The 22739-nt window shown below is 42.1% G+C and overlaps 1 protein-coding gene and 1 long non-coding RNA gene across 24 annotated transcripts in view; one reads left to right on the top strand and one right to left on the bottom strand.

Annotated features, from left to right (window-relative positions):
• Positions 1-2570, bottom strand: part of LOC110520558 (POU domain, class 2, transcription factor 1) — a 35367-nt gene extending 32797 nt beyond the window's left edge. For 16 of the 21 annotated variants that reach the window (XM_036975150.1, XM_036975149.1, XM_036975138.1 and 13 more), the window contains exon 1: positions 2476-2545. In XM_036975150.1, coding sequence (XP_036831045.1) covers positions 2476-2521 — 46 coding nt within the window. In that variant the 5' untranslated portion in view covers positions 2522-2545. Of the gene's footprint in view, positions 1-2475 lie in introns of all 21 variants that reach the window. The other 5 variants (XM_036975145.1, XM_036975144.1, XM_036975140.1 and 2 more) reach the window with 2 other exon arrangements.
• LOC110520561 lies at positions 745-21392 on the top strand. 3 transcript variants are annotated; one of them, XR_002473002.2, is made up of 5 exons: positions 745-910; positions 11557-11653; positions 12042-12150; positions 12306-12524; positions 20555-21392. It is a non-coding gene; the product is annotated as an uncharacterized LOC110520561 (long non-coding RNA). The 3 variants fall into 3 exon arrangements; XR_002473001.2 differs by lacking the exon at positions 745-910 and adding an exon at positions 1724-2255; XR_005051376.1 differs by lacking the exon at positions 745-910 and adding an exon at positions 10741-11192.
• The last annotated feature ends 1347 nt before the right edge of the window (positions 21393-22739 follow it).

Raw genomic sequence — 22739 nt, forward strand, 5'->3', positions numbered from 1 at the left:
CTAGCCTAGGAAGGATGATTGTATTGTCCCTAAACAAGATCAATAGGAGAGCTTTTTTAATGATTTCATGCACAACGATGCACCTGGCCTCTCCACTGCCTATCAGCTAATCCTATTTGTTCTTGTGGAGTCATATTGAAAATTGATGCAGCTTTGAATGTTTTTGTGTGTGGTGTGATTGCTAGTTAGCCTATTGCAGATCTGGACAAACAATCCACCTACCACTATTGTCACTATGAATGGTGATAGAGTGCAGGATAGACAGAGTACCAAAATACCTTGATATAGGGAGGCGCATACAAGTAGATGAGGAACTTTGGCTAGGATGGAAGAAATGATAGAGTCAAACCTGCTAAAGTGAATGTAAACCAGGGGGGAAAAAACACACTATCCTTCCCAAAGCAACAAAAAAATAAATTGTCCCTCCCAAAGCAACAAAAAAATAAATTGACCACCCCAAGTGATGTTTTACAGTGACAAGGACAGCCTGGTTTCACAACACAGCGATATTAATAAATGTTTAATAATTTAAAACGTATGTTGTAACCAACAACTACAATGTTGACACACACAAACAATAGCCTAAGCAGAAAATGGCCTTGTTCACGAATCTTTTGGAAAATGTGTTTGCTGGCCAGATAGAATGTTCATAAAAGTTCATCAAAGTCATTTTAAAATACATCACATCGAGAGCAAACAATTTGTAGGTTACTTCGGCAACTCTGTGTTAATCCGGAGTGTTTATTATCACGGTGAAACAGCGGAATGTGAAAAGAAAATGGGTGGGAGCCGTTGGCTGCCCTTTAAACAAAATGAGCCCGAGAACATTAATGGGTTGTGCCTCTCTTCTGCCCCTCACTGTCACGGAAGTGGGCCTCGCTACCTCTCCCCGGGAAAAACATTGGCACAGGTAAACTAAACCTCTCGGACATGGATTGCTAAAAAAAAACGGCATTCAAAACCTACACTGAAGACGGGAATCAAACGAGAGAGGCGGAGAGATCGACTGCACTGTTTTTAAATATAGGAAACCTCCCCGAATTAGGCATTCTAATGAAGTTTTTAATATATTCAGACTGCGTAAACAAACGCCACCCATACAGACGCACACACAAAATAAATCAAGACAAGAGTGAGTCGGGCGTTTGGGGCGAAACTTCAAATCTTTCATCCGAACTCTGAAAACCACATCGCGAAAGTCGAGACAATGGCGGCAACAAAAGATACAATTGTATCAGTTGTTCTCGGTTATTTGGGGCAGGGCATGTCTCCTGGTCAAATTCTCTCATGTCGACCGTGAATGTTATTAGTTGTATTTAAGGTGGCAGGAACAACCTTTATGGAACTATTTTAGCTAGCTATATTTTGGCTAAAAATAAGTCGCGAAACTCGTTTATTCATCACTAAGGCTAGAACACATAGGAGGTAGGCAGCACAACCAATACGTCCTAAAACGAAAATATAGGCTAAACATTTCATAAAGGGTTTGACCAATACGTCCTAAAACGACAATATAGGCTAAACATTTCATAAAGGGTTTGACCAATACGTCCTAAAAACGACAATATACGCTAAACATTTCATAAAGGGTTTGGGCTTTTATGCTAAAGAAAAGTAGTGCTGTTGTTGATGTCAGTGAAACTAGCTCACGCACTAGGTGCTGAAAATGGGCAGATTGTATCTGCCTACAATGGATGAAACAAATATGGTTTAGCCTACTTTTTAATGTAAAAACATGAGAAATTGACATTGTCTATAACTGGCAAGCTAAAAAGGTTGACATATTTTGTGTCGAATAGTTAATGTAAAATGCTGAACTCTGCATTCTCTCTACCGTCGGACAGGCCCACATGAATAACACAACAGCTACAACGACTGCACCGGACACAAAGGCTGGGGAGAATAGGCATATAAAAGCGACATCAAGCAAGTTAGCTTCTCGGCTTTCTATTATGTTACTGTAACGTGTGGTACGCGCAGCCGCTGACTGTTGGTGAAAAAAAAATGAATATGCAAACATCCTCCAAGAAGGTTCACGCCACAATAATAAGCATCAACACAAAGCCGATCGCCTAGCTATAGCAGCCAAGCTAACCACCGTATCAAGCTAGCACAGCTACAGTATTTGAGCAATATCTGAATATGGCATGTATAAAAACAACAGTCACGTCGCCGATTACTAATAAAATATGCTAAATCGTATTTTTAGACAGTGGTATGAATATGTAGCGGCGTACAGCGGTCTAATCACAAAGGTAGGCATGTCTTTTTATATGTATTTATTTTTCGCCGTCGCACTGCAATACTATATAGCCTGTTTCCCCCTGTCAAATATCCGCTAGCGGTGAATTAATTGATATGATGATGCGGACAACAGCAACATTATTTTGTGGTCGCCTTTCTCCTGTGTTAAACGGTTTCAGATAAATAGTTTTTGAATACAAGTATGAATATGTAAAATGCTGTAATGATTACCTGGTCCTGAACTCTCATCTTGACTCGCTGCTCCTCCGTCCGCCATTTTGAATATTTAACCCGAAATCCCAGCCCTGGTAGGAAAGGGATTTATAATCTACACACACAACTCAGTGCAAGTGCACTGTGCAAGTGTACTGTATTTTGACCTACTTTAAAAATACATTTGAAAAAGTATGAATATGTTTTTTTCGTACGGTGTTATATTTGCATGTGTTAACTCATTTTAGTAATATTCTAATAACCTAAGTAGTCTAAAGTAAATTGAAATAAATACATCTCCAATGTTGTAGGCTGCAAATATGGCAGAATATTGAATAGTATCATAATTAATTGTTTGTGTTTGTTAGTGTATGTGAAATGGCATACATGTGTAACATGTGTGGTAAACAATGTCTGTGTGTGTGTGTGTGTATACAGTAGCACATATAGTCTAGCCTATAGTGTTCAGCATCAGTTTTTTAAATCAATAGAATAAAAGAAAGGGTTGTCTCCTGAGGTTTTCCCCTAAACTCGATGTACAGTGCCTTGCGAAATTATTCGGCCCCCTTGAACTTTGCGACCTTTGCCACATTTCAGGCTTCAAACATAAAGATATAAAACTGTATTTTTTTGTGAAGAATCAACAACAAGTGGGACACAATCATGAAGTGGAACGACATTTATTGGATATTTCAAACTTTTTTAACAAATCAAAAACTGAAAAATTGGGCGTGCAAAATTATTCAGCCCCTTTACTTTCAGTGCAGCAAACTCTCTCCAGAAGTTCAGTGAGGATCTCTGAATGATCCAATGTTGACCTAAATGACTAATGATGATAAATACAATCCACCTGTGTGTAATCAAGTCTCCGTATGAATGCACCTGCACTGTGATAGTCTCAGAGGTCCGTTAAAAGCGCAGAGAGCATCATGAAGAACAAGGAACACACCAGGCAGGTCCGAGATACTGTTGTGAAGACGTTTAAAGCCGGATTTGGATACAAAAAGATTTCCCAAGCTTTAAACATCCCAAGGAGCACTGTGCAAGCGATAATATTGAAATGGAAGGAGTATCAGACCACTGCAAATCTACCAAGACCTGGCCGTCCCTCTAAACTTTCAGCTCATACAAGGAGAAGACTGATCAGAGATGCAGCCAAGAGCCATCACTCTGGATGAACTGCAGAGATCTACAGCTGAGGTGGGAGACTCTGTCCATAGGACAACAATCAGTCGTATATTGCACAAATCTGGCCTTTATGGAAGAGTGGCAAGAAGAAAGCCATTTCTTAAAGATATCCATAAAAAGTGTTGTTTAAAGTTTGCCACAAGCCACCTGGGAGACACACCAAACATGTGGAAGAAGGTGCTCTGGTCAGATGAAACCAAAATGGAACTTTTTGGCAACAATGCAAAATGTTATGTTTGGCGTAAAAGCAACACAGCTGAACACACCATCCCCACTGTCAAACATGGTGGTGGCAGCATCATAGTTTGGGCCTGCTTTTCTTCAGCAGGGACAGGGAAGATGGTTAAAATTGATGGGAAGATGGATGGAGCCAAATACAGGACCATTCTGGAAAACCTGATGGAGTCTGCAAAAGACCTGAGACTGGGACGAAGATTTGTCTTCCAACAAGACAATGATCCAAAACATAAAGCAAAATCTACAATGGAATGGGTCAAAAATAAACATATCCAGGTGTTAGAATGGCCAAGTCAAAGTCCAGACCTGAATCCAATCGAGAATCTGTGGAAAGAACTGAAAACTGCTGTTCACAAATGCTCTCCATCCAACCTCACTGAGCTTGAGCTGTTTTGCAAGGAGGAATGGGAAAAAAATGTCAGTCTCTCGATGTGCAAAACTGATAGAGACATACCCCAAGCGACTTACAGCTGTAATCGCAGCAAAAGGTGGCGCTACAAAGTATTAACTTAAGGGGGCTGAATAATTTTGCATGCCCAATTTTTCAGTTTTTGATTTGTTAAAAAAGTTTGAAATATCCAATAAATGTCGTTCCACTTCATGATTGTGTCCCACTTGTTGTTGATTCTTCACAAAAAAATACAGTTTTATATCTTTATGTTTGAAGCCTGAAATGTGGCAAAAGGTCGCAAAGTTCAAGGGGGCCGAATACTTTCGCAAGGCACTGTATGTACAGCTCCACTGCCCTATTGAATTTTATTTGGATCTTCAGGCAATCAAGTTGAAACATCTGTGGATCCTATTGACAAATCTCTGTGATGATGAATTTGAAGTTCAGTGACATTAGTCATTTCTCACTGTTCGTTTCATGTTATGCGCAGCAGACTCCACGTGTGCCAGAAGAAGGCCCCCAAAGAGTGGATAGAGGGGGAAACCTGTTGTTTATCCATCCACAACATGCACTGCCCTTATGACTTATGATGTAATTAGCAAATAGGCATTTAAATTTGACTTTACTATCATAGATTTTCAGGGAAACTGATAGAAAACAACAAACCTCAACCACAAAGAACCTCTACGCTTTCGGTGGTGTATTTTATATAGGGCTGTGTGACAAACGTCTATCAATGCTGAGTACAACTGCCTGATCCCTGAGTTCTCTTAATGGAAATTATTGTTTTTCTCCCTGTATCATTACAGGTTTTAATCGAAAGCTTCATCCACACATCCTGACCAGAACAGTGCAATCCATTCAGTTGTAGTTTTTCAAAGTGATATGACTACAGAGCAGTGTGTCTGTGTGTGTGAGAAATGCATGATAACACTGCCTCAGAGTTATCCGAGGCATCCCTGCGTCCATAATATAATCTATAGAATCCTTTGTCCCACGGTCTCATTGTCTTCTTCCACTCATGACCACCGAAAGGATAAGATGGGTTTCCATTGTATTACTTTCTGCACTCACCTGTAGTCTTCTCAAACCAGAGTTTATTAAGGTGGTTGAGACAATGAGAGGTGTGGTCCCACTATACACTAAGTGGCCTAAAACCTACAGAAGTTGGTACAGTGTAGTCACAGTGGGTAGCCTATATATTGTTACATAGATAGTACTGTACTATGTATGTACTGTTGTAGACTACCTGGTTGCAGTTTGTGTAACGGCGATAAGGACGTACTGCAAGCTCACTCCACAGATAGCTTGACATGTTGCGGATGGAGCCATCCAATTGTGCCATTGGAACATTGTCAAGGAGTGTTAGCAAAGTAGAGGTCCCGAGTTCGAGCCAGGAATGAGCCGAATTGGGGGTTAGGTGGTACTCGCTAAGCAAGCAACTTGACGTCAGAATTGTATGAATCTATATGTTAAACCTACCGTTTGTAAAACACAAAAAAAAAACAGCTTGTATTACTGAGGTGTAGAAAACCATGTCAGCCTCAATGGAATTTTATGAATGCTCATCCATGTGGTAGGCCCACCATTTGTAAAACAGGCCGTTGCATTGGCTTTATTAGTCCTGATTCCTGTGACTAATCAATTTGGCTATTTAAGTTCTGATTATCAGCTACCTAACTTTATCAGGTGAGCCTATTTACAATGTGCAAAAATGTATGGATAAAAACTTGAAACAACTGATCATGACAATGGGAGTAAAACTCCTGGACAACAGTTGTGATTATCTGTTCCATGTTGTCCATTTTACTTTGACCTGTCCGGTTGTTAGGATTGGTTGTTTGTTGACATGACAGCGCATTTTATATTAGATTGACCGCCATTTAGGTTAGGCCATTTGATCATAGAAACCTGCATGATGTAAAAAATGTCAGTCTCATTACATTGTCATACATTTTATCTCCAGCCTGTAGGCTACAGTAGAGGCCACATACTCTTTCTACCATATCCAAATCTGCTACTTGATTTATGTTAGACCATGTTTTGGGACTGAACATTGGTGGTGCGCTGCAGCGATGCGTCTCTCCAACAGCACCCTGGAGAGGCGAGCTGGGAATGGACAAGCAAAATATGTTGTGCCCCATGCCTTTGACAAAGTGGGCACTGTTTATCACAGGGCAGCATCAGCGCTCACCTAAAACACCCATATGCATATACACTGGTTGCGAGAGAAATTGTCATTTTTGGGGGGCAGAATTATGTGAGGTTGTTTGTGTTGTTGTTGGAGCTGTGTGTCTTAATCAGTTTAGCTCAGAAAATGCTGCCCTCATCAATCTGCTGATATAGGCAGCCGTCTAATCCTGCCTCATGAGCGGGCCGGCCCAGCCATCCAATTAGTACCTTTTAGGTGGATCAAACCGTTGGAATGTTGTCAAGGAGGGCGGTCACGTGTGTTAGCAAAACAGAGGTCCCGAGTTAAGAGTTATTTTCTACTAAATTCTTGACCTACAAAGTCAAAATTGTCAGTAATGTAAAAATGTATGAAAACCCCAAATATGTTTTTTGGTCTTAGGGTTAGGGTTAGGCATAAAGTTAGCAGTGTGGTTATGATTAAGGTTAGGGTCAGGTTTAAAAGCACATTTTATGAAGAGAAATTGTAGAAATAGGTTGGTTTAGCCATAATTATAACTTTGTGGCTGTAGAACCTAGTTCGAGCCAAGTATGAGCCGAATCGAGGGGGAAGTGGTACTTGCTAAGCAATCAAGGTGACTTCATAACATTTGCACAACTTTAAGAATGTGTAAATAAACTAGCAGGTAACATGTCATAAATAAACTGAGGTAAGCATTAAGGCCAACTACATCCAGGCCTACACATAGAAGCCCAGATACTTCCAGGTAATTCAGCCTTGTGTTTTCAGTCCAACACTGCCATCTGTAGACTGTGGATGAATATGACGACTGCTGTAAACAGTTGGCCTCAACTACCTCTATTTTTACACACAAAAAACGTATTTCACAAGCGTAGAATATGGGCTGCTTCATACTTCCAAATGAACAGTTGTGATGAATACAAAGGTGCATATGTCTACTTTATGCAACAACAAAACTGGTACAGGGAATTCGATGTAGGCTATCTGCGGAGCTAGCACATAACGTTCTGAAAACCACATCTTTCTTAGAGCTTGGTGAGAGGTTGTCCTATGGTTATTTTGCATACAACATTCCCACAACTTTCTCGGACTGGTGCAGGATGGTTGTTTGGCTTTGAAAAATTCTCAGCACATTTAAAGAACTTCTTGGTATTTCAATACTTTAACAGAACGTTTCCTAAAAGTTCAAACATTTTATTTATTTTTATATTTAACAAGGCAAGCCAGTTAAGAACAAATTCTTATTTACAATGACGGTTTACCAAAATGCAAAAGGCCTCCTGCAGGGACGGGGGCCTGGGATTTAAAAAATAAATACAATATAAATATAGGACAAAACACACATCACAACAAGAGAGACAACACAACACTACATAAAGAGAGACCTAAGACAACAACATAACAAGGCAGCAACACATGACAACACAGCATGGTAGTGTAACAGTATAACTTTAGACCGTCCCCTCGCCCATACCCGGGCGCATACCAGAGACCCTCTGCACACATCAACAACAGTCACCCACGAAGCATCGTTACCCATCGCTCCACAAAAGCCGCGGCCCTTGCAGAGCAAGGGGAACTACCGCTAACTAGCTAGCCATTTCACATCCGTTACACTAGCAGCACAAAAACATGGTACAAACATTATTAGGCAAAGTCAACAGCACAAAGGGCAAGAAGGTAGAGACAATACATCATACAAAGCAGCCACAACTGTCAGTAAGAGTGTCCATGATTGAGTCTTTGAATGAAGAGATTGAGATAAAACTGTCCAGTTTGAGTGTTTGTTGCAGCTCGTTCCAGTCGTTAGCTGCAGTGAACTGAAAAGACCAGCAACCCAGGGATGTGTGTGCTTTGGGGACCTTTAACAGAATGTGACTGGCAGAACGGGTGTTGAATGTGGAGGATGAGGCATGCAGTAGATATCTCAGATAGGGGGGAGTGAGGCCTAAGATGTTTTTTACAAATAAGCATCAACCAGTGGGTCTTGCGACGGGTATACACAGAGATGACCAGTTTACAGAGGAGTATAGAGTGCACTGATGTGTCCTATAAGGAGCATTGGTGGCAAATCTGATGGCCTAATGGTAAAGAACATCTAGCCGCTCGAGAGCACCCTTACTTGCCAATCTATAAATTATATAGATTCCGTAATCTAGCATGGGTAGGATGGTCATCTGAAATCAGGGTTAGTTTGGCAGCTGGGGTGAAAGAGGAGTGATTATGATAGAGGAAACCAAGTCTAGATGTAACTTTAGCCTGCAACTTTGATATGTGCTGAGAGAAGGACAGTGTAGTCTAGCCAGCCATACTCCCAAGTACTTGTATGAGGTGACTACCACAAGCTCCAAACCCTCAGAGGTAGTAATGACACCTGTGGGAAGAGGGGCATTCTTCTTACTAAAAAACATGACCTTTGTTTTGGAGGTGTTCAGAACAAGGTTAAGGGTAGAGAAAGCTTGTTGGACACTATGAAAGCTTTGTTGTAGAGCATTTAACACAAAAATCTTGGTAGGGGCCAGCTGAGTATAAGACTATCATCTGCATATAAATGGATGAGAGAGCTCCCTACTGCCTGAGCTATGTTGTTGATGTAAATTGAGTGGGGCCTAGGATTGAGCCTTGGGGTACTTCCTTGGTGACAGGCAGTAGCTTAGACAGCAGATTTTCTGAGAGAGATAGATAGCAAACCAGGCCAAAGACCCCTCAGAGACACCAATACTTCTTAGCCAGCCCACAATAATTTGAATGGTCTACCGTATCAAAAGCTTTGGCCAAGTCAATAAAAATAGCAGCACAATATTGCTTCGAATCAAGGGCAATGGTGACATCATTGAGGACCTTTTTAAGGTTGCAGTGACACATCCATAACCTGAGTGGAAACCAGATTCCATACCAGAGAGAGAACTTTTTTCCCCCAACACTTTTGATAAACGGGGCAAAATAGAAATAGGCCTAAAACAGTTAGGATCCGCTTGATCTCCCCTTTAAATAAAGGACGAACTGTGGCTGCCTTCCAAGCAATGGGAACCTCCTCAGAGAGGAGAGACAGGTTAAAAAGGTTGGAGATAGGCTTTCCGATTATATTGGCAGCAACCTTAAAGAAGAAAGGGTCTAAACCATCTGACACAGATGTTTTTTTGGGGTCAAGTTTAAGGAGCACCTTTAGCACCTCGGACTCAGTGACTGCCTGCAGGGAGAAACATTTAGCAGGGCAGGGGAAAAAGAGGGAGAAGCATCGGGGATAGTAGCATTAGAAGAGGTGAGAGATGAGGAAATGTTGGATGGGCAAGGATGCATGGCTGAGTCAAATATGAATCCTGACTTAATGAAGTGGTGATTAAAGAGCTCAGCCATGTGCTTCTCGTCAGTTACAACCACATCATCAACATTGAGGGACATAGGCAGCTGTGAGGAGGAGGGTTTATTCTCCAGATCTTTATCCATTTTCCAAAACTTCTTGGGGTTAGACCCACAGAGAGAAGTGCTCCTTAAAGTAACTAACTTTGGCCTTCCGGATAGCCTGAGTGCGCTTATTTCTCATTTGCCTGAACGATAGCCAGTTAGCCTGAGTATGCTTGTGCCGAGCCTTTCGCCAAATGCAATTCTTGAGGTGGAGTAACTCTGCAAGATCACGGTCGAACCAGGGGCTGAATCTTTTTAATTCTTATTTTCTTTATGGGGGGATTGTTTGTTAACAATTCCACAGAAAATATTAAAAAAGGTCCAAACATCTTCGACATGATTACATTTAAGTTAATGTTCTTGGAACGTTCTCTAACTAGTTTGACATTGGGATTGTACTCAAATAGTCCAGAAAACATTAAACCACATTTTTCTGTGGGAATTTCAGTAATTCAGAATTACGTTTAAGTTTCCTCGTGGTTCTAATTAAAGTCATGTTCTCAGAACGTTCAGAAACAACATTCTTCTGTGGGAATTTCAGTACTTCATCATAACGTTTCTGCAGGTTTCCTCATGGTTCTATTTAAAGTCATGTTTTCAGAACATTAGGAAAACTTTCCATAAAAAAAAAACCAAGAAAACAGTAACATTCAAAGAACGTTCTAAGAAAGTTATTTAAAATAAATACGTTTCGTTCTCAGACTCAACAAAACTCTACTATGGAGCGATTTCAGTGCCAACATGTATTTGAATTTCATAATTTTTATTAGGATATTGAATTTGAATGTCATATTTTTAAATTTGTAATGGACAAATTGAACTTGAATTTCATGATTTGAAACTGAATTGAGTGAAATTTGTATTCAGTTTTAAAATTAAATTTCAATTTAATTGAAACTTCAAATTCAATATTTATGTATTCAGTTTCAATCTGGTAGATATTGCATTCATTGTCTGTGTATCAAGTTTACAAACTATCATTTTAAGTTGATCAAAGTTTCATATTTTCAACTTCTCATATGCATTGAGATTCAGTTTAAGTTCAGTTCTCTAAATTCAGATTCAAAACCATTGAGCTATATAATAAGAACAAGACAGCCTCCAAGATGCTCGGACGTTTTTTTTCAATGTAATCTACTGACGGTCGCATATACCGGATTCGTGGGTGCTGACATCGTGCTAGTTCAGGTTTGAGGAACCAATTAGTACATGGGCACTAACACTGCGGCACAACAAGCGTGAACGTGCATTCCAGCACGAGATAAGAGCAGGGTCGTGGATCTGGATTGCTGGGGGAGGGGAAATATGGAGGCACAAAGCACCGTGCGCACAACCACTGGAAACAACATTTTGTCTATGCAAGTAAATTATTTGCGACTAAACAGGACAGTGCTGTAGCTTGCTCTATATGTGCATTGTATGATATTCTGTTTGACACGACGCAATTATGTTTCTGAAAACGACGTTAAAAACTTATGCAGTTGTGATATGCCCATTTTACAAACCAAGCTCATAATTTGAGTTGTGTCCCAATTAATCAGTCTAGCAATCAATACTGTCACCTTGTATCACATAATTAGCAAAAATATATAGATATACACAGTATTTGATAAAAGAGTTTTGTACTATTGGTTTCTCAACTTCACCAGGATTCTTCTATAAGACACTCACAAACCCTGAAAAAAATATGATAAGCACATTGCTTTGTCTATTTTCCCTCCACCAGCACCCTGGGTTGACGCAGGACAAGACTAGTGAGCTTCAGCGGGACCTCTTGAAGGGCGAGCAGGACATACAGCAGGAGTGGGATGGGAGTCCACAGGGTATGTTGGGATGGAGCTGTCGGAGCTACTTGTTCCTGTTAACTAACTACTTGTTTTCTTTCTTGTTCTACACAAATACCATCAATACCTCCAGTGGTGTCAGTGGTGTCAGTGGTGTCAGTGGTGTACATACAGTGGTGTACATACTGATTACTGCTGGTCCACTGTCCTTTAAGATTGTAGCCACGAGGGACATAATTACAGGAAACGATTACAGATTTGTCTGATAGTTACAAATAAATAATATTGTAAAAACCTGCAAGCTTTATGAAATACACACAAAATGTTAAAATACAATAGCTAAAGGATTTATGAATTAGTCAGTTTTGCTGCGTGGCCCATGGGCTGAATCAAGCGCAGATTAAGCAATGTCTGTTGTCCCCTCCAGAGATTGGACACTGATGAGCTGAGCTGGTGATCCCTCCTCTCTGCACCTGGGGGCATCGTTTGCATCAACATCAGCCTGAGGAAGGAGGAGGATATGGTCAGAGGGAGAGGTACTGGGTGATAAGGGGTTTCCCTAGCCATGTGTGTCAAAATATGTTGGATGGGAATTATTGTGACTAAACTACGTCATTGTAAGTCAAACACTTGTGCAACTAGAGAGATAACACACTCACTATGTTTACCTAATGAACTGCTTTGTGTACAGGGTTGAAGGCTTACTTGTCAGTGGCGTTCAGACGGGCATTGAACTTGATCGGGAGGTCCACAATATGCGTGTGCTGTAGAGGAGAGACGTGACAGAGGAAAGAAGAGACAGGAGAGGAGTGACAGAGGAGCGAGTGAGACCCGAGGGAGGACATGACTGATGACATCCACGCTAATACATATGAAGACTTTCCACTAGCTCTCTTTCATCACAGTATAGGTGATGCCATTTTTTGTGATGGATGGTTTTCTGGAAGGTTTTGTAAACTAAAAACAATGCATACAATGTCTTCTAAAGCCTGCTGACATCCAAGCTGTTACATAGGCTACAATGTCACAGCATACAGTGGGGAAAAAAGTATTTAGTCAGCCATCATTTGTGCAAGTTCTCCCACAATATGAGAGGCCTGTAATTTTCATCATAGGTACACTTCAACTATGACAGACAAAATTAGAAAAAAAAATCCAGAAAATCACATTGTAGGATTTTTTAATGAATTTATTTGCAAATTATGGTGCAAAATAAGTATTTGGTCACCTACAAACAAGCAAGATTTCTGGCTCTCACAGACCTGTAACTTCTTCTTTAAGAGGCTCCTCTGTCCTCCACTCGTTACCTCTAATGGCACCTGTTTGAACTTGTTATCAGTATAAAAGACACCTGTCCACAACCTCAAACAGTCACACTCCAAACTCCACTATGGCCAAGACCAAAGAGCTGTCAAAGGACACCAGAAACAAAATTGTAGACCTGTACCAGGCTGGGAAGACTGAATCTGCAATAGGTAAGCAGCTTGGTTTGAAGAAATCAACTGTGAGAGCAATTATTAGGAAATGGAAGACATACAAGACCACTGATAATCTCCCTCGATCTGGGGCTCCACGCAAGATCTCACCCCGTGGGGTCAAAATGATCACAAGAACGGTGAGCAAAAATCCCAGAACCACACGGGGGGACCTAGTGAATGACCTGCAGAGAGCTGGGACCAAAGTAACAAAGCCTACCATCAGTAACACACTACGCCGCCAGGGACTCAAATCCTGCAGTGCCAGACGTGTCCCCCTGCTTAAGCCAGTACATGTCCAGGCCCGTCTGAAGTTTGCTAGAAAGCATTTGGATGATCCAGAAGAAGATTGGGAGAATGTCATATGGTCAGATGAAACCAAAATATAACTTTTTGGTAAAAACTCAACTCGTCGTGTTTGGAGGACAAAGAATGCTGAGTTGCATCCAAAGAACACCATACCTACTGTGAAGCATGGGGGTGGAAACATCATGCTTTGGGGCTGTTTTTCTGTAAAGGGACCAGGACGACTGATCTGTTTAAAGGAAAGAATGAATGGGGCCATGTATCGTGAGATTTTGAGTGAAAACCTCCTTCCATCAGCAAGGGCATTGAAGAAGAACGTAGCTGGGTCTTTCAGCATGACAATGATCCCAGGCAACGAAGGAGTGGCTTCGTAAGAAGCATTTCAAGGTCCTGGAGTGGCCTAGCCAGTCTCCAGATCTCAACCCCATAGAAAATCTTTGGAGGGAGTTGAAAGTCCGTGTTGCCCAGCAAAAGCCCCAAAACATCACTGCTCTAGGGGAGATCTGCATGGAGGAATGGGCCAAAATACCAGCAACAGTGTGTGAAAACCTTGTGAAGACTTACAGAAAACGTTTGACCTCTGTCATTGCCAACAAAGGGTATATAACAAAGTATTGAGATAAATAAGTATTTGGTCAATAAAAGTTTTCCACCATAATTTGCAAATAAATTCATTAAAAATCCTACGATGTAATTTTCTGGATTTTTTTTTTTTTTTTTTTTGTGCAGGGAGATGAGGCCTGATTGTTGTCGTTGTAGCAACTCTGTATGAGGCTGTGTTGTGCAGGGAGATGAGGCCTGATTGTTGTCGTTGTAGCAACTCTGTATGAGGCTGTGTTGTGCAGGGAGATGAGGCCTGATTGTTGTCGTTGTAGCAACTCTGTATGAGGCTGTGTTGTGCAGGGAGATGAGGCCTGATTGTTGTAGTGACTCACTCTGTACGAGGCTGTGTTGTGCAGGGAGATGAGGCCTGATTGTTGTCATCAGCCCCGTGCTTTAGGAGGGCAGCATCTCCTTCCAGCAGGACCTGGATGCCCGTGTCCAAAGACATGGCATCATCATAGTTCTTCTTGGTGGGGATACACAGAGATAGATAGATGTGGCATTAAAATGTATGCAAAGCATTTTACGTAAAAAAGTTACCGTTACACATATTGTACGGTACTGACTAGAACAAGAAACAAAAGCTACCTAGTTGCCTTCGGTCAATCAAACAATACTTTTTCAAGAGCTAATATGAAAGGCACAGGAAGGAAGGCTAACCTTGAGCATCAGCAGATCTCTTGGCTATCTGCCCTTGGCTGCAGCCTCAAAGAGAGGGTTGAAATTCCACAGGTCAGCTACGTTGACCAATGCCCCGTTTCTCACCAGCAGCTCAGTCACCTCATTGTGACAGTAGGAGCAGACACACAGGGACACTAGAACACTGAACATTTAATTTACTGGATGTATTTAGTGAAAAACTAAATTAATTGATAAAGATTTATTAAATCAATGCACTCAAAGACAGTAGGGTCAGACAGCTAGTAGGGTGTACTAGTCAGACAGCATCTACACACATGTAGATGGTAAAATAAAAATTACCTTTGCATTTAACCATCATGCTCTACTACTGTACCCATGATTTTCTGCACAGTTTGTCTGTCTCGGGTTCCTCTCTGCTCAGCAAAGGTGTGGGAACTTTGCCTGGTGACATCAGCAGCCTGCAGCTCCACTCTTGTCAGCTTGGCAAAGTCTCTAGAGCTCTGGCGACATGTCAAAAACAGAATCAAATGTATTAGTCACATACACGTGTTTAGCAGATGTTAATGCAGGTGTAGCGAAATGCTTGTGTTTCTAAACACAGCAACAACAAAAAAGACGTCCCTTTTTCAGGACCCTGTCTTTCAAAGATGATTCTTAAAAATCCAATAACTTCACAGATCTTCATTGTACAGGGTTGAAACACTGTTTCCCATGCTTATTCAATGAACCATAATTAATGAATATGCACCTGTGGAACGGTCGTTAAGACACTAACAGCTTACAGACGCTAGGCAATTAAAGTCACAGTTATGAAAACTTAGGACACTAAAGATGCCTTTCTGCCGACTGAAAAACACCAAAGAAAGATGCCCAGGGTTCCTGCTCATCTGCGTGAACGTGCCTTAGGCATGCTGCAAAGTGGCATGAGGACTGCAGATGTGGCCAGGGCAATAAATTGCAATGTCCGTACTGTGAGACGCCTAAGACAGCGCTACAGGGAGACAGGACGGACAGCTGATCGTCTTCACAGTGGCAGACCACGTGTAACAACACCTGCACAGGATTGGTACATCCGAACATCACACCTGCGGGACAGGTACAGGATGGCACCAACAACTGCCCAGGTTACACCAGGAACGCACAATCCCTCCATCAGTGCTCAGACTGTCCACAATAGGCAGAGAGAGGTTGGACTGAGGTCTTGTAGGCCTGTTGTAAGGCAGGTCCTCACCAGACATCACTGGCAACAACCTTGCCTATGGGCACAAACCCACCGTCGCTGGACCAGACAGGACTGGCAAAAAGTGCTCTTCACTGACGAGTCGCGGTTTTGTCTCACCAGGGGTGATGTTCGGATTCACGTTTATCGTCGAAGGAACGAGCGTTACACCGAGGCCTGTACTCAGGAGCGGGATCGATATGGAGGTGGAGGGTCCTTCATGGTCTTGGGCGGTGTGTCACAGCATCATCGGACTGAGTTTGTTGTCATTGCAGGCAATCTCAACGCTGTGCATTACAGGGAAGACATCCTCCTCCTTCATGTGGTACCCTTCCTGACATGACCCTCCAGCATGATAATGCCACCAGCCATACTGGTAATTCTGTGCGTGATTTCCTGCAAGACAGGAATGCCAGTGTTCTGCCATGGCCAGCGAAGAGCCCGGATCTCAATCCCATTGAGCACGCCTGGGACCTGTTGGATCGGAGGGCGAGGGCTAGGGCCATTCCCCCCAGAAATGTCTGGGAACTTGCAGATGCCTTGGTGGAAGTGTGGGGCAACATCTCACAGCAGATACTGTTACTTTGAATTTTCACCCCCCCCTCTTTGTTCAGGGACACATTATTCCATTTCTGTTAGTCAGATGTCTGTGGAACTTGTTCAGTTTATGTCTCAGTTGTTGAATCTTATGTTCATACAAATATTTACACATGTTAAGTTTGCTGAAAATAAACGCAGTTGACAGTGTGATGACGTTTCGTTTAGCTCCCCAACAGTGCAGGAATATCTAGCAGCTTCACAACATATACCCCAAAATACACACATCCTAAGTAAGGAATGGATTAAGAATATACATACATGTTAGAGCAGCATTGGACTAAGATACAGTGGGATAGTATAGAGTACAGTTTATACATATGAGATGGGTGATGCAATATTTACACAATTAAAGTGACGAAGATACCGTAGAAAAGTATAGAGTACAGTTTATACATATAGTGGGGCAAAAAAGTATTTAGTCATCCACCAATTGTGCAAGTTCTCCCACTTAAAAAGATGAGAGAGGCCTGTAATTTATCATCATAGGTACACTTCAACTATGACAGACAAAATTAGAGAAAAAAAATCCAGAAAATCACATTGTAGGATTTTGAATGAATTTATTTGCAAATTATGGTGGAAAATAAGTATTTGGTCAATAACAAAAATGTATCTCAATACTTTGTTATATACCCTTTGTTGGCAATGACAGAGGTCAAACGTTTTCTGTAAGTCTTCACAAGGTTTTCACACACTATTGATGGTATTTTGGCCCATTCCTCCATGCAGATCTCCTCTAGAGCAGTGATGATTTGGGGCTGTTGCTGGGCAACATAGACTTTCAACTCCCTCCAAAGATTTTCTATGGGGTTGAGATCTGGAGACTGGCTAGGCCACTCCAGGACCTTGAAATGCTTCTTACGAAGCCACTCCTTCGTTGCCCGGGCAGTGTGTTTGGGATCATTGTCATGCTGAAAGACCCAGCCACGTTTCATCTTCAATGCCCTTGCTGATGGAAGGAGGTTTTCACTCAAAATCTCACGATACATGGCCCCATTCATTCTTTCCTTTACACGGATCAGTCGTCCTGGTCCCTTTACAGAAAAACAGCCCCAAAGCATGATGTTTCCACCCCCATGCTTCACAGTAGGTATGGTATTCTTTGGATGCAACTCAGCATTCTTTGTCCTCCAAACACGACGAGTTGAGTTTTTACCAAAAAGTAATATTTTGGTTTCATCTGACCATATGACATTCTCCCAATCTTCTTCTGGATCATCCAAATGCTCTCTAGCAAACTTCAGACGGGCCTGGACATGTACTGGCTTAAGCAGGGGGACACGTCTGGCACTGCAGGATTTGAGTCCCTGGCGGTGTAGTGTGTTACTGATGGTAGGCTTTGTTACTTTGGTCCCAGCTCTCTGCAGGTCATTCACTAGGTCCCCCCGTGTGGTTCTGGGATTTTTGCTCACCGTTCTTGTGATCATCTTGACCCCACGGGGTGAGATCTTGCGTGGAGCCCCAGATTAAGAGAGATTATCAGTGGTCTTGTATGTCTTCCTTTTCCTAATATTTGCTCCCACAGTTGATTTCTTCAAACCAAGCTGCTTACCTATTGCAGATTCAGTCTTCCCAGCCTGGTACAGGTCTACAATTTTGTTTTTGGTGTCTTTTGACAGCTCTTTGGTCTTGGCCATAGTGGAGTTTGGAGTGTGACTGTTTGAGGTTGTGGACAGGTGTCTTTTATACTGATAACAAGTTCAAACAGGTGCCATTAATACAGGTAACGAGTGGAGGACAGAGGAGCCTCTTAAAGAAGAAGTTACAGGTCTGTGAGAGCCAGAAATCTTGCTTGTTTGTAGGTGACCAAATACTTATTTTCCACCATAATTTGCAAATAAATTAATTAAAAATCCTACAATGTGATTTTCTGGATTTTTTTCTCATTTTGTCTGTCATAGTTGAAGTGTACCTATGATGATAAATTACAGGCCTCTCATCTTTTTAAGTGGGAGAACTTGCACAATTGGTGGCTGACTAAATACTTTTTTGCCCCACTGTATGAGATGAGTAATGCAAGCTACGGAGACATTATTAAAGTGGCTAGTGTTTCATGTCCTTAGTGGCCTGTGATTCCTAATATATGCCTATAGGCCTGTTTTGCATGTTATTTTGGCATTAATACGTGTCACATATCAATTTGCACTCGGTACCTCGGGTCGAGGGTTGGCACCAACTCACGAAACCCCCATTTCTCGACCGTGTAAATCGGGGCTATGTCTTTGCAGATGTAAATTGTAACGGCAGCTGTTACCTCCTTCCATCTTCGTGATTCTTCGCCATATGCTGTGCCGCGGGCAAAAGCCTCTTGCATCGCCTGAGCCTGGGGTTTGTTTTGACGTAGACTCTCTCCGTACTGTTTCACATGATTCTTGCGTAGGTGGTAAGAGGTTAGTGGTGCCTGAGCCTGTTGTCAGGACCGGTCTGCGGCAGCGGACGGTTTTCTAGTCCGTGTCATTCTTTTCATATCCAAACCACGTCCATATGACCGAAGTAGGTACGAGCTCCATGTCTCCGTGCATTATGTCAAATCAAATAAAATGTATTTATATAGCCCTTCGTACATCAGCTGATATCTCAAAGTGCTGTACAGAAACCCAGCCTAAAACCCCAAACAGCAAGCAATGCAGGTGTAGAAGCACGGTGGCTAGGAAAAACTCCCTAGAAAGGCCAAAACCTAGGAAGAAACCTAGAGAGGAACTAGGCTATGTGGGGTGACCAGTCCCTCACGTTCACTCTCCTCCATGTTTGTTTGTGTTGCAAATTTCCTTCCACAACGCAGAGTCGTCCAATTGAGGGAAATTATTGCCATAAAGAGTGGTTTGCAACACAACAAAATAATCCATAGAAACTGAAAAAAAATAGACATGGAAGACAATTTATTGAAAAATTTAACTGATATTTTTGCCACAAATTTGATAACGAAACGGTCTTTTTATGAATTGTCTTTCAGGGCTCGGTGTTAGTTAAATTGCAGTACCGCCAGTCTCCTCTGGGTACATGGGATGGCGTACTTCCAACCAGAAACATGGCCCCTTGGTTCTAGTTTATAAATGGGCCAATAGAGTATAAACGGTGAGGGAGGAGCACCCTTTTCAAATCCAAATCCATCTTTGCCACCCGGTCATTTAGTCAACATGGTTCTTTGTTCAGAAACACACGTGTCTTTTCCATAAAGTGTATGTTTGAATTTTCGAACAAGGTATACTTGGGAAGGCAAATAAAGCACGTAGGCCTATGCAGTTTTTTTTGTATGGTCTCAGTGGCAACTCCCGAACAGGCTCAGGAGGCAAAGGTCGAGTCATGCGTCCTCTGAAACATGACCCGCCAAACCGCTCTTCTTAACACCCGCTCGCTTAACCTGGAAGAGGAAGGAAACACTGTTCAACTGACGACCAAAGCCAGCCTGCAGGTGCCCGACCCGCCACAAGAGGGCGATAGGCCAAGTAAAGTCCCCCCGGCCAAACCCTCCCCTAACCCAAACGACGCTGGGGGTGCCTGATGAACTTCTTGGCCTTCTGCGACAACTGGCATTGTAGGTGTCCTGTAGGGTTGGCAGTGTGCACCAATTGTGCACCGCCCTATGGGAGTCCCGATCACAGCCGGATGTGATCCAACTCGGGATCGAACCTGGGTCTGTAGTGACTCCTCTAGCACTGTAATGCAGTGCCTTAGACCGCTGCCTCATTCAGGAGTCCCTGGCATATACGTTTTTATCACGAGAGCAAACACTTAAAAAAAACACAGAATCCTGTTTTTTACTCCACCTGGTTCACCTACATCACCGTTGTTTTGAGCCAATTTCACTGTTGGCCAGAACAGGGTACCCAGATTCCCCAAAAAAACATACTCTCGTAGCTCAGAAAATTTAACCTGACGAGTGAGGACCTGAGGTGGCAGGTGCAGTGAAGACCACTGAGTTTGGGTCTCGTCACGATGACGACAAGGATGATTCTGGTCCAGTGTGAGTGAGATGTTTTGGAGAGAACGGATCCTTGCCTTCTGGCTGATCTATATGTGGTGTCAAGGTTGGTGGAGAAGAGGTTAGGGAATGTTTAATTGGTGAAAGTAACTTTTTGTGTTTCTTCCTTCCAGAAGGAGTGGGCACTCCGCACCACGCACCTCAGGACAAGACATGTGACCTGCTTTGCTCTCCGGAGCAGAGCGCCATTGAAAGGATTGATAACTGGAGTGGCGTTAAGTGTTGAGGAGGACCAACTGAAATTGAAGATTCCTGGTGTCTGTGACGCCCGCCGTTTGCTGCGACTCAGACCCGGCGGAGAGCGTCGTGAAACACAGAAAATACTGTCTGTCCTGCTAAATTTGGATGCAGTGTCTTTACCTGACAACGTTAGGATTTGTCAGTTATCCCGTGAGACATTTTGTCCCGAATCCATTAGTGTTTTCATTTCAAGTTGTATGCAGGGGATACACAGCAGGTCCCTTCTCAACCATGCAACAACAATAATAACAATAACCATTTTAATAACAATTTAATAAACATTTATAATAAATAAAGATGTTATATGCCAAGCTTATGGTCATGTTGCAGCAGTGTGTATGAGGGAGGTTCTGAGATGTGTGCAGGGGGGCATCAGACAAAGGAATGTGTAGTATCGGTGGAGAAAGCTGTGTGTGTTAACTGAAGGGTTACCCATGGTGTTTGAGATCAGGAGGGGCCAGTGAGAGAAAGGCAAGTCGCTGTTTCCAGGATTTGAGTAGTACAGAAGCACTGGCATACCCCCCCCCCCCCCCCCACTCCCAGGCTGCCTGGTCTAGGATCAGATACAGTGAATTCAGAAGGTGTTTACAGACCTTGATTTTTTTAATGCATTTGTTGTGTTATAGCCTGATTTTAAAAATGATTAAATGTAGATGTTGTGTCACTGGCCTACATACAATACCCCATGTCAAAATAGAATTATGTTTTTAGAATTGTTTACAAATTAATTAAAGCATGGTGAAGTTATTAATTACACTTTGGATGGTGTATCAATACACCCAGTCTCTACAAAGATACAGGCATCCTTCCTAACTCAGTTGCTGGAGAGGAAGGAAACCCCTCAGGGATTTCACCATGAGCCCAATGGTGACTTTAAAACAGTTACAGAGTTGAATGGCTGTGATAGGAGAAAACTGAGGATGGATAAACAACATTGTAGTTACTCTACAATACTAACCTAGTCGACAGAGTGAAAAGAATTGTACAGAATAAAAAAAAATCCAAAGCATGCATCCTGTTTGCAATAAGGCACTAAAGTAATACTGCAAAAAATGTGCCAAAGAAATAAAACGCATAATGTTTGGGGCAAATCCATCAAAACACATCACTGAGTATCACACTTAATATTTTCAAGCATGGTGGTGACTGCATCATGTTATGGGTATGCTTGTCATCAGCAAGGACTATGGAAATATCCTAGAGGAAACCCTGGTTCAGTCTGCTTTCTAACAGACACTGGAGGACAAATTCACCTTTCAGCAGGACAATAACCTTAAACAAGGCCAAATATACACTGGAATTGCTTACCAAGACAATATTGAATGTTCCTGGGTGGCCTAGTTATAGTTGTCACTTATTAAATCAGCTTGAAAATATATAGCAAGACTTGAAAATGGCTGTCTAGCAATGATCCACAACCAACTTGATAGAGTTTGGTGTGCAAAACACTTAGATACTTACTCAGAAAGAGTCACAGCTGTGATCGCTGCCAAAGGTGATTCTAACGTGTTGACTCAGGGGGTTGAATACTTACATAATCAAGAAACTGTATTTTAGTGTTTTATTTTTTATTTAATCTCTACAAATGTATAGATTGTTGACTTTGTAACAAAATGTGGAAAAAGTCAAGGGGTGTGAGTACTTCCCAAAGGCACTGTAGGGCCAAGTAGTGGAATAGTGGTTAGATTTGAATGCGTGTAGGATTTTTCTTACCTTTTCCCTTCCCTTTTGTATCACTAGTTAGGTTTCCATCCAATTCGCAACAGATTGTCATGCAAATATTCTAAAATCTGCATAAAACAATATGCGCATTTTCCCACCAGCGATGTGTTTCCATCAAACATACTTTTTGCAGATAAAAGGCTGTTGTCACGCCCTGACCTGAGATATATCTGTTTTCTTTATATTTTGGTTAGTTCAGGGTGTGACTAAGGTGGATACACTAGTTTTTGTATTGTCTAGGGGTTTTGTATGTGTAGGGTTTTGTAGGTCTAGGTATTTGTATGTTTATGGTGGCCTGATATGGTTCCCAATCAGAGGCAGTTGTTTATCGTTGTC

The sequence above is a fragment of the Oncorhynchus mykiss genome, chromosome 3 (assembly GCF_013265735.2).
Source record: "Oncorhynchus mykiss isolate Arlee chromosome 3, USDA_OmykA_1.1, whole genome shotgun sequence".
NCBI lineage: Eukaryota > Metazoa > Chordata > Actinopteri > Salmoniformes > Salmonidae > Oncorhynchus > Oncorhynchus mykiss.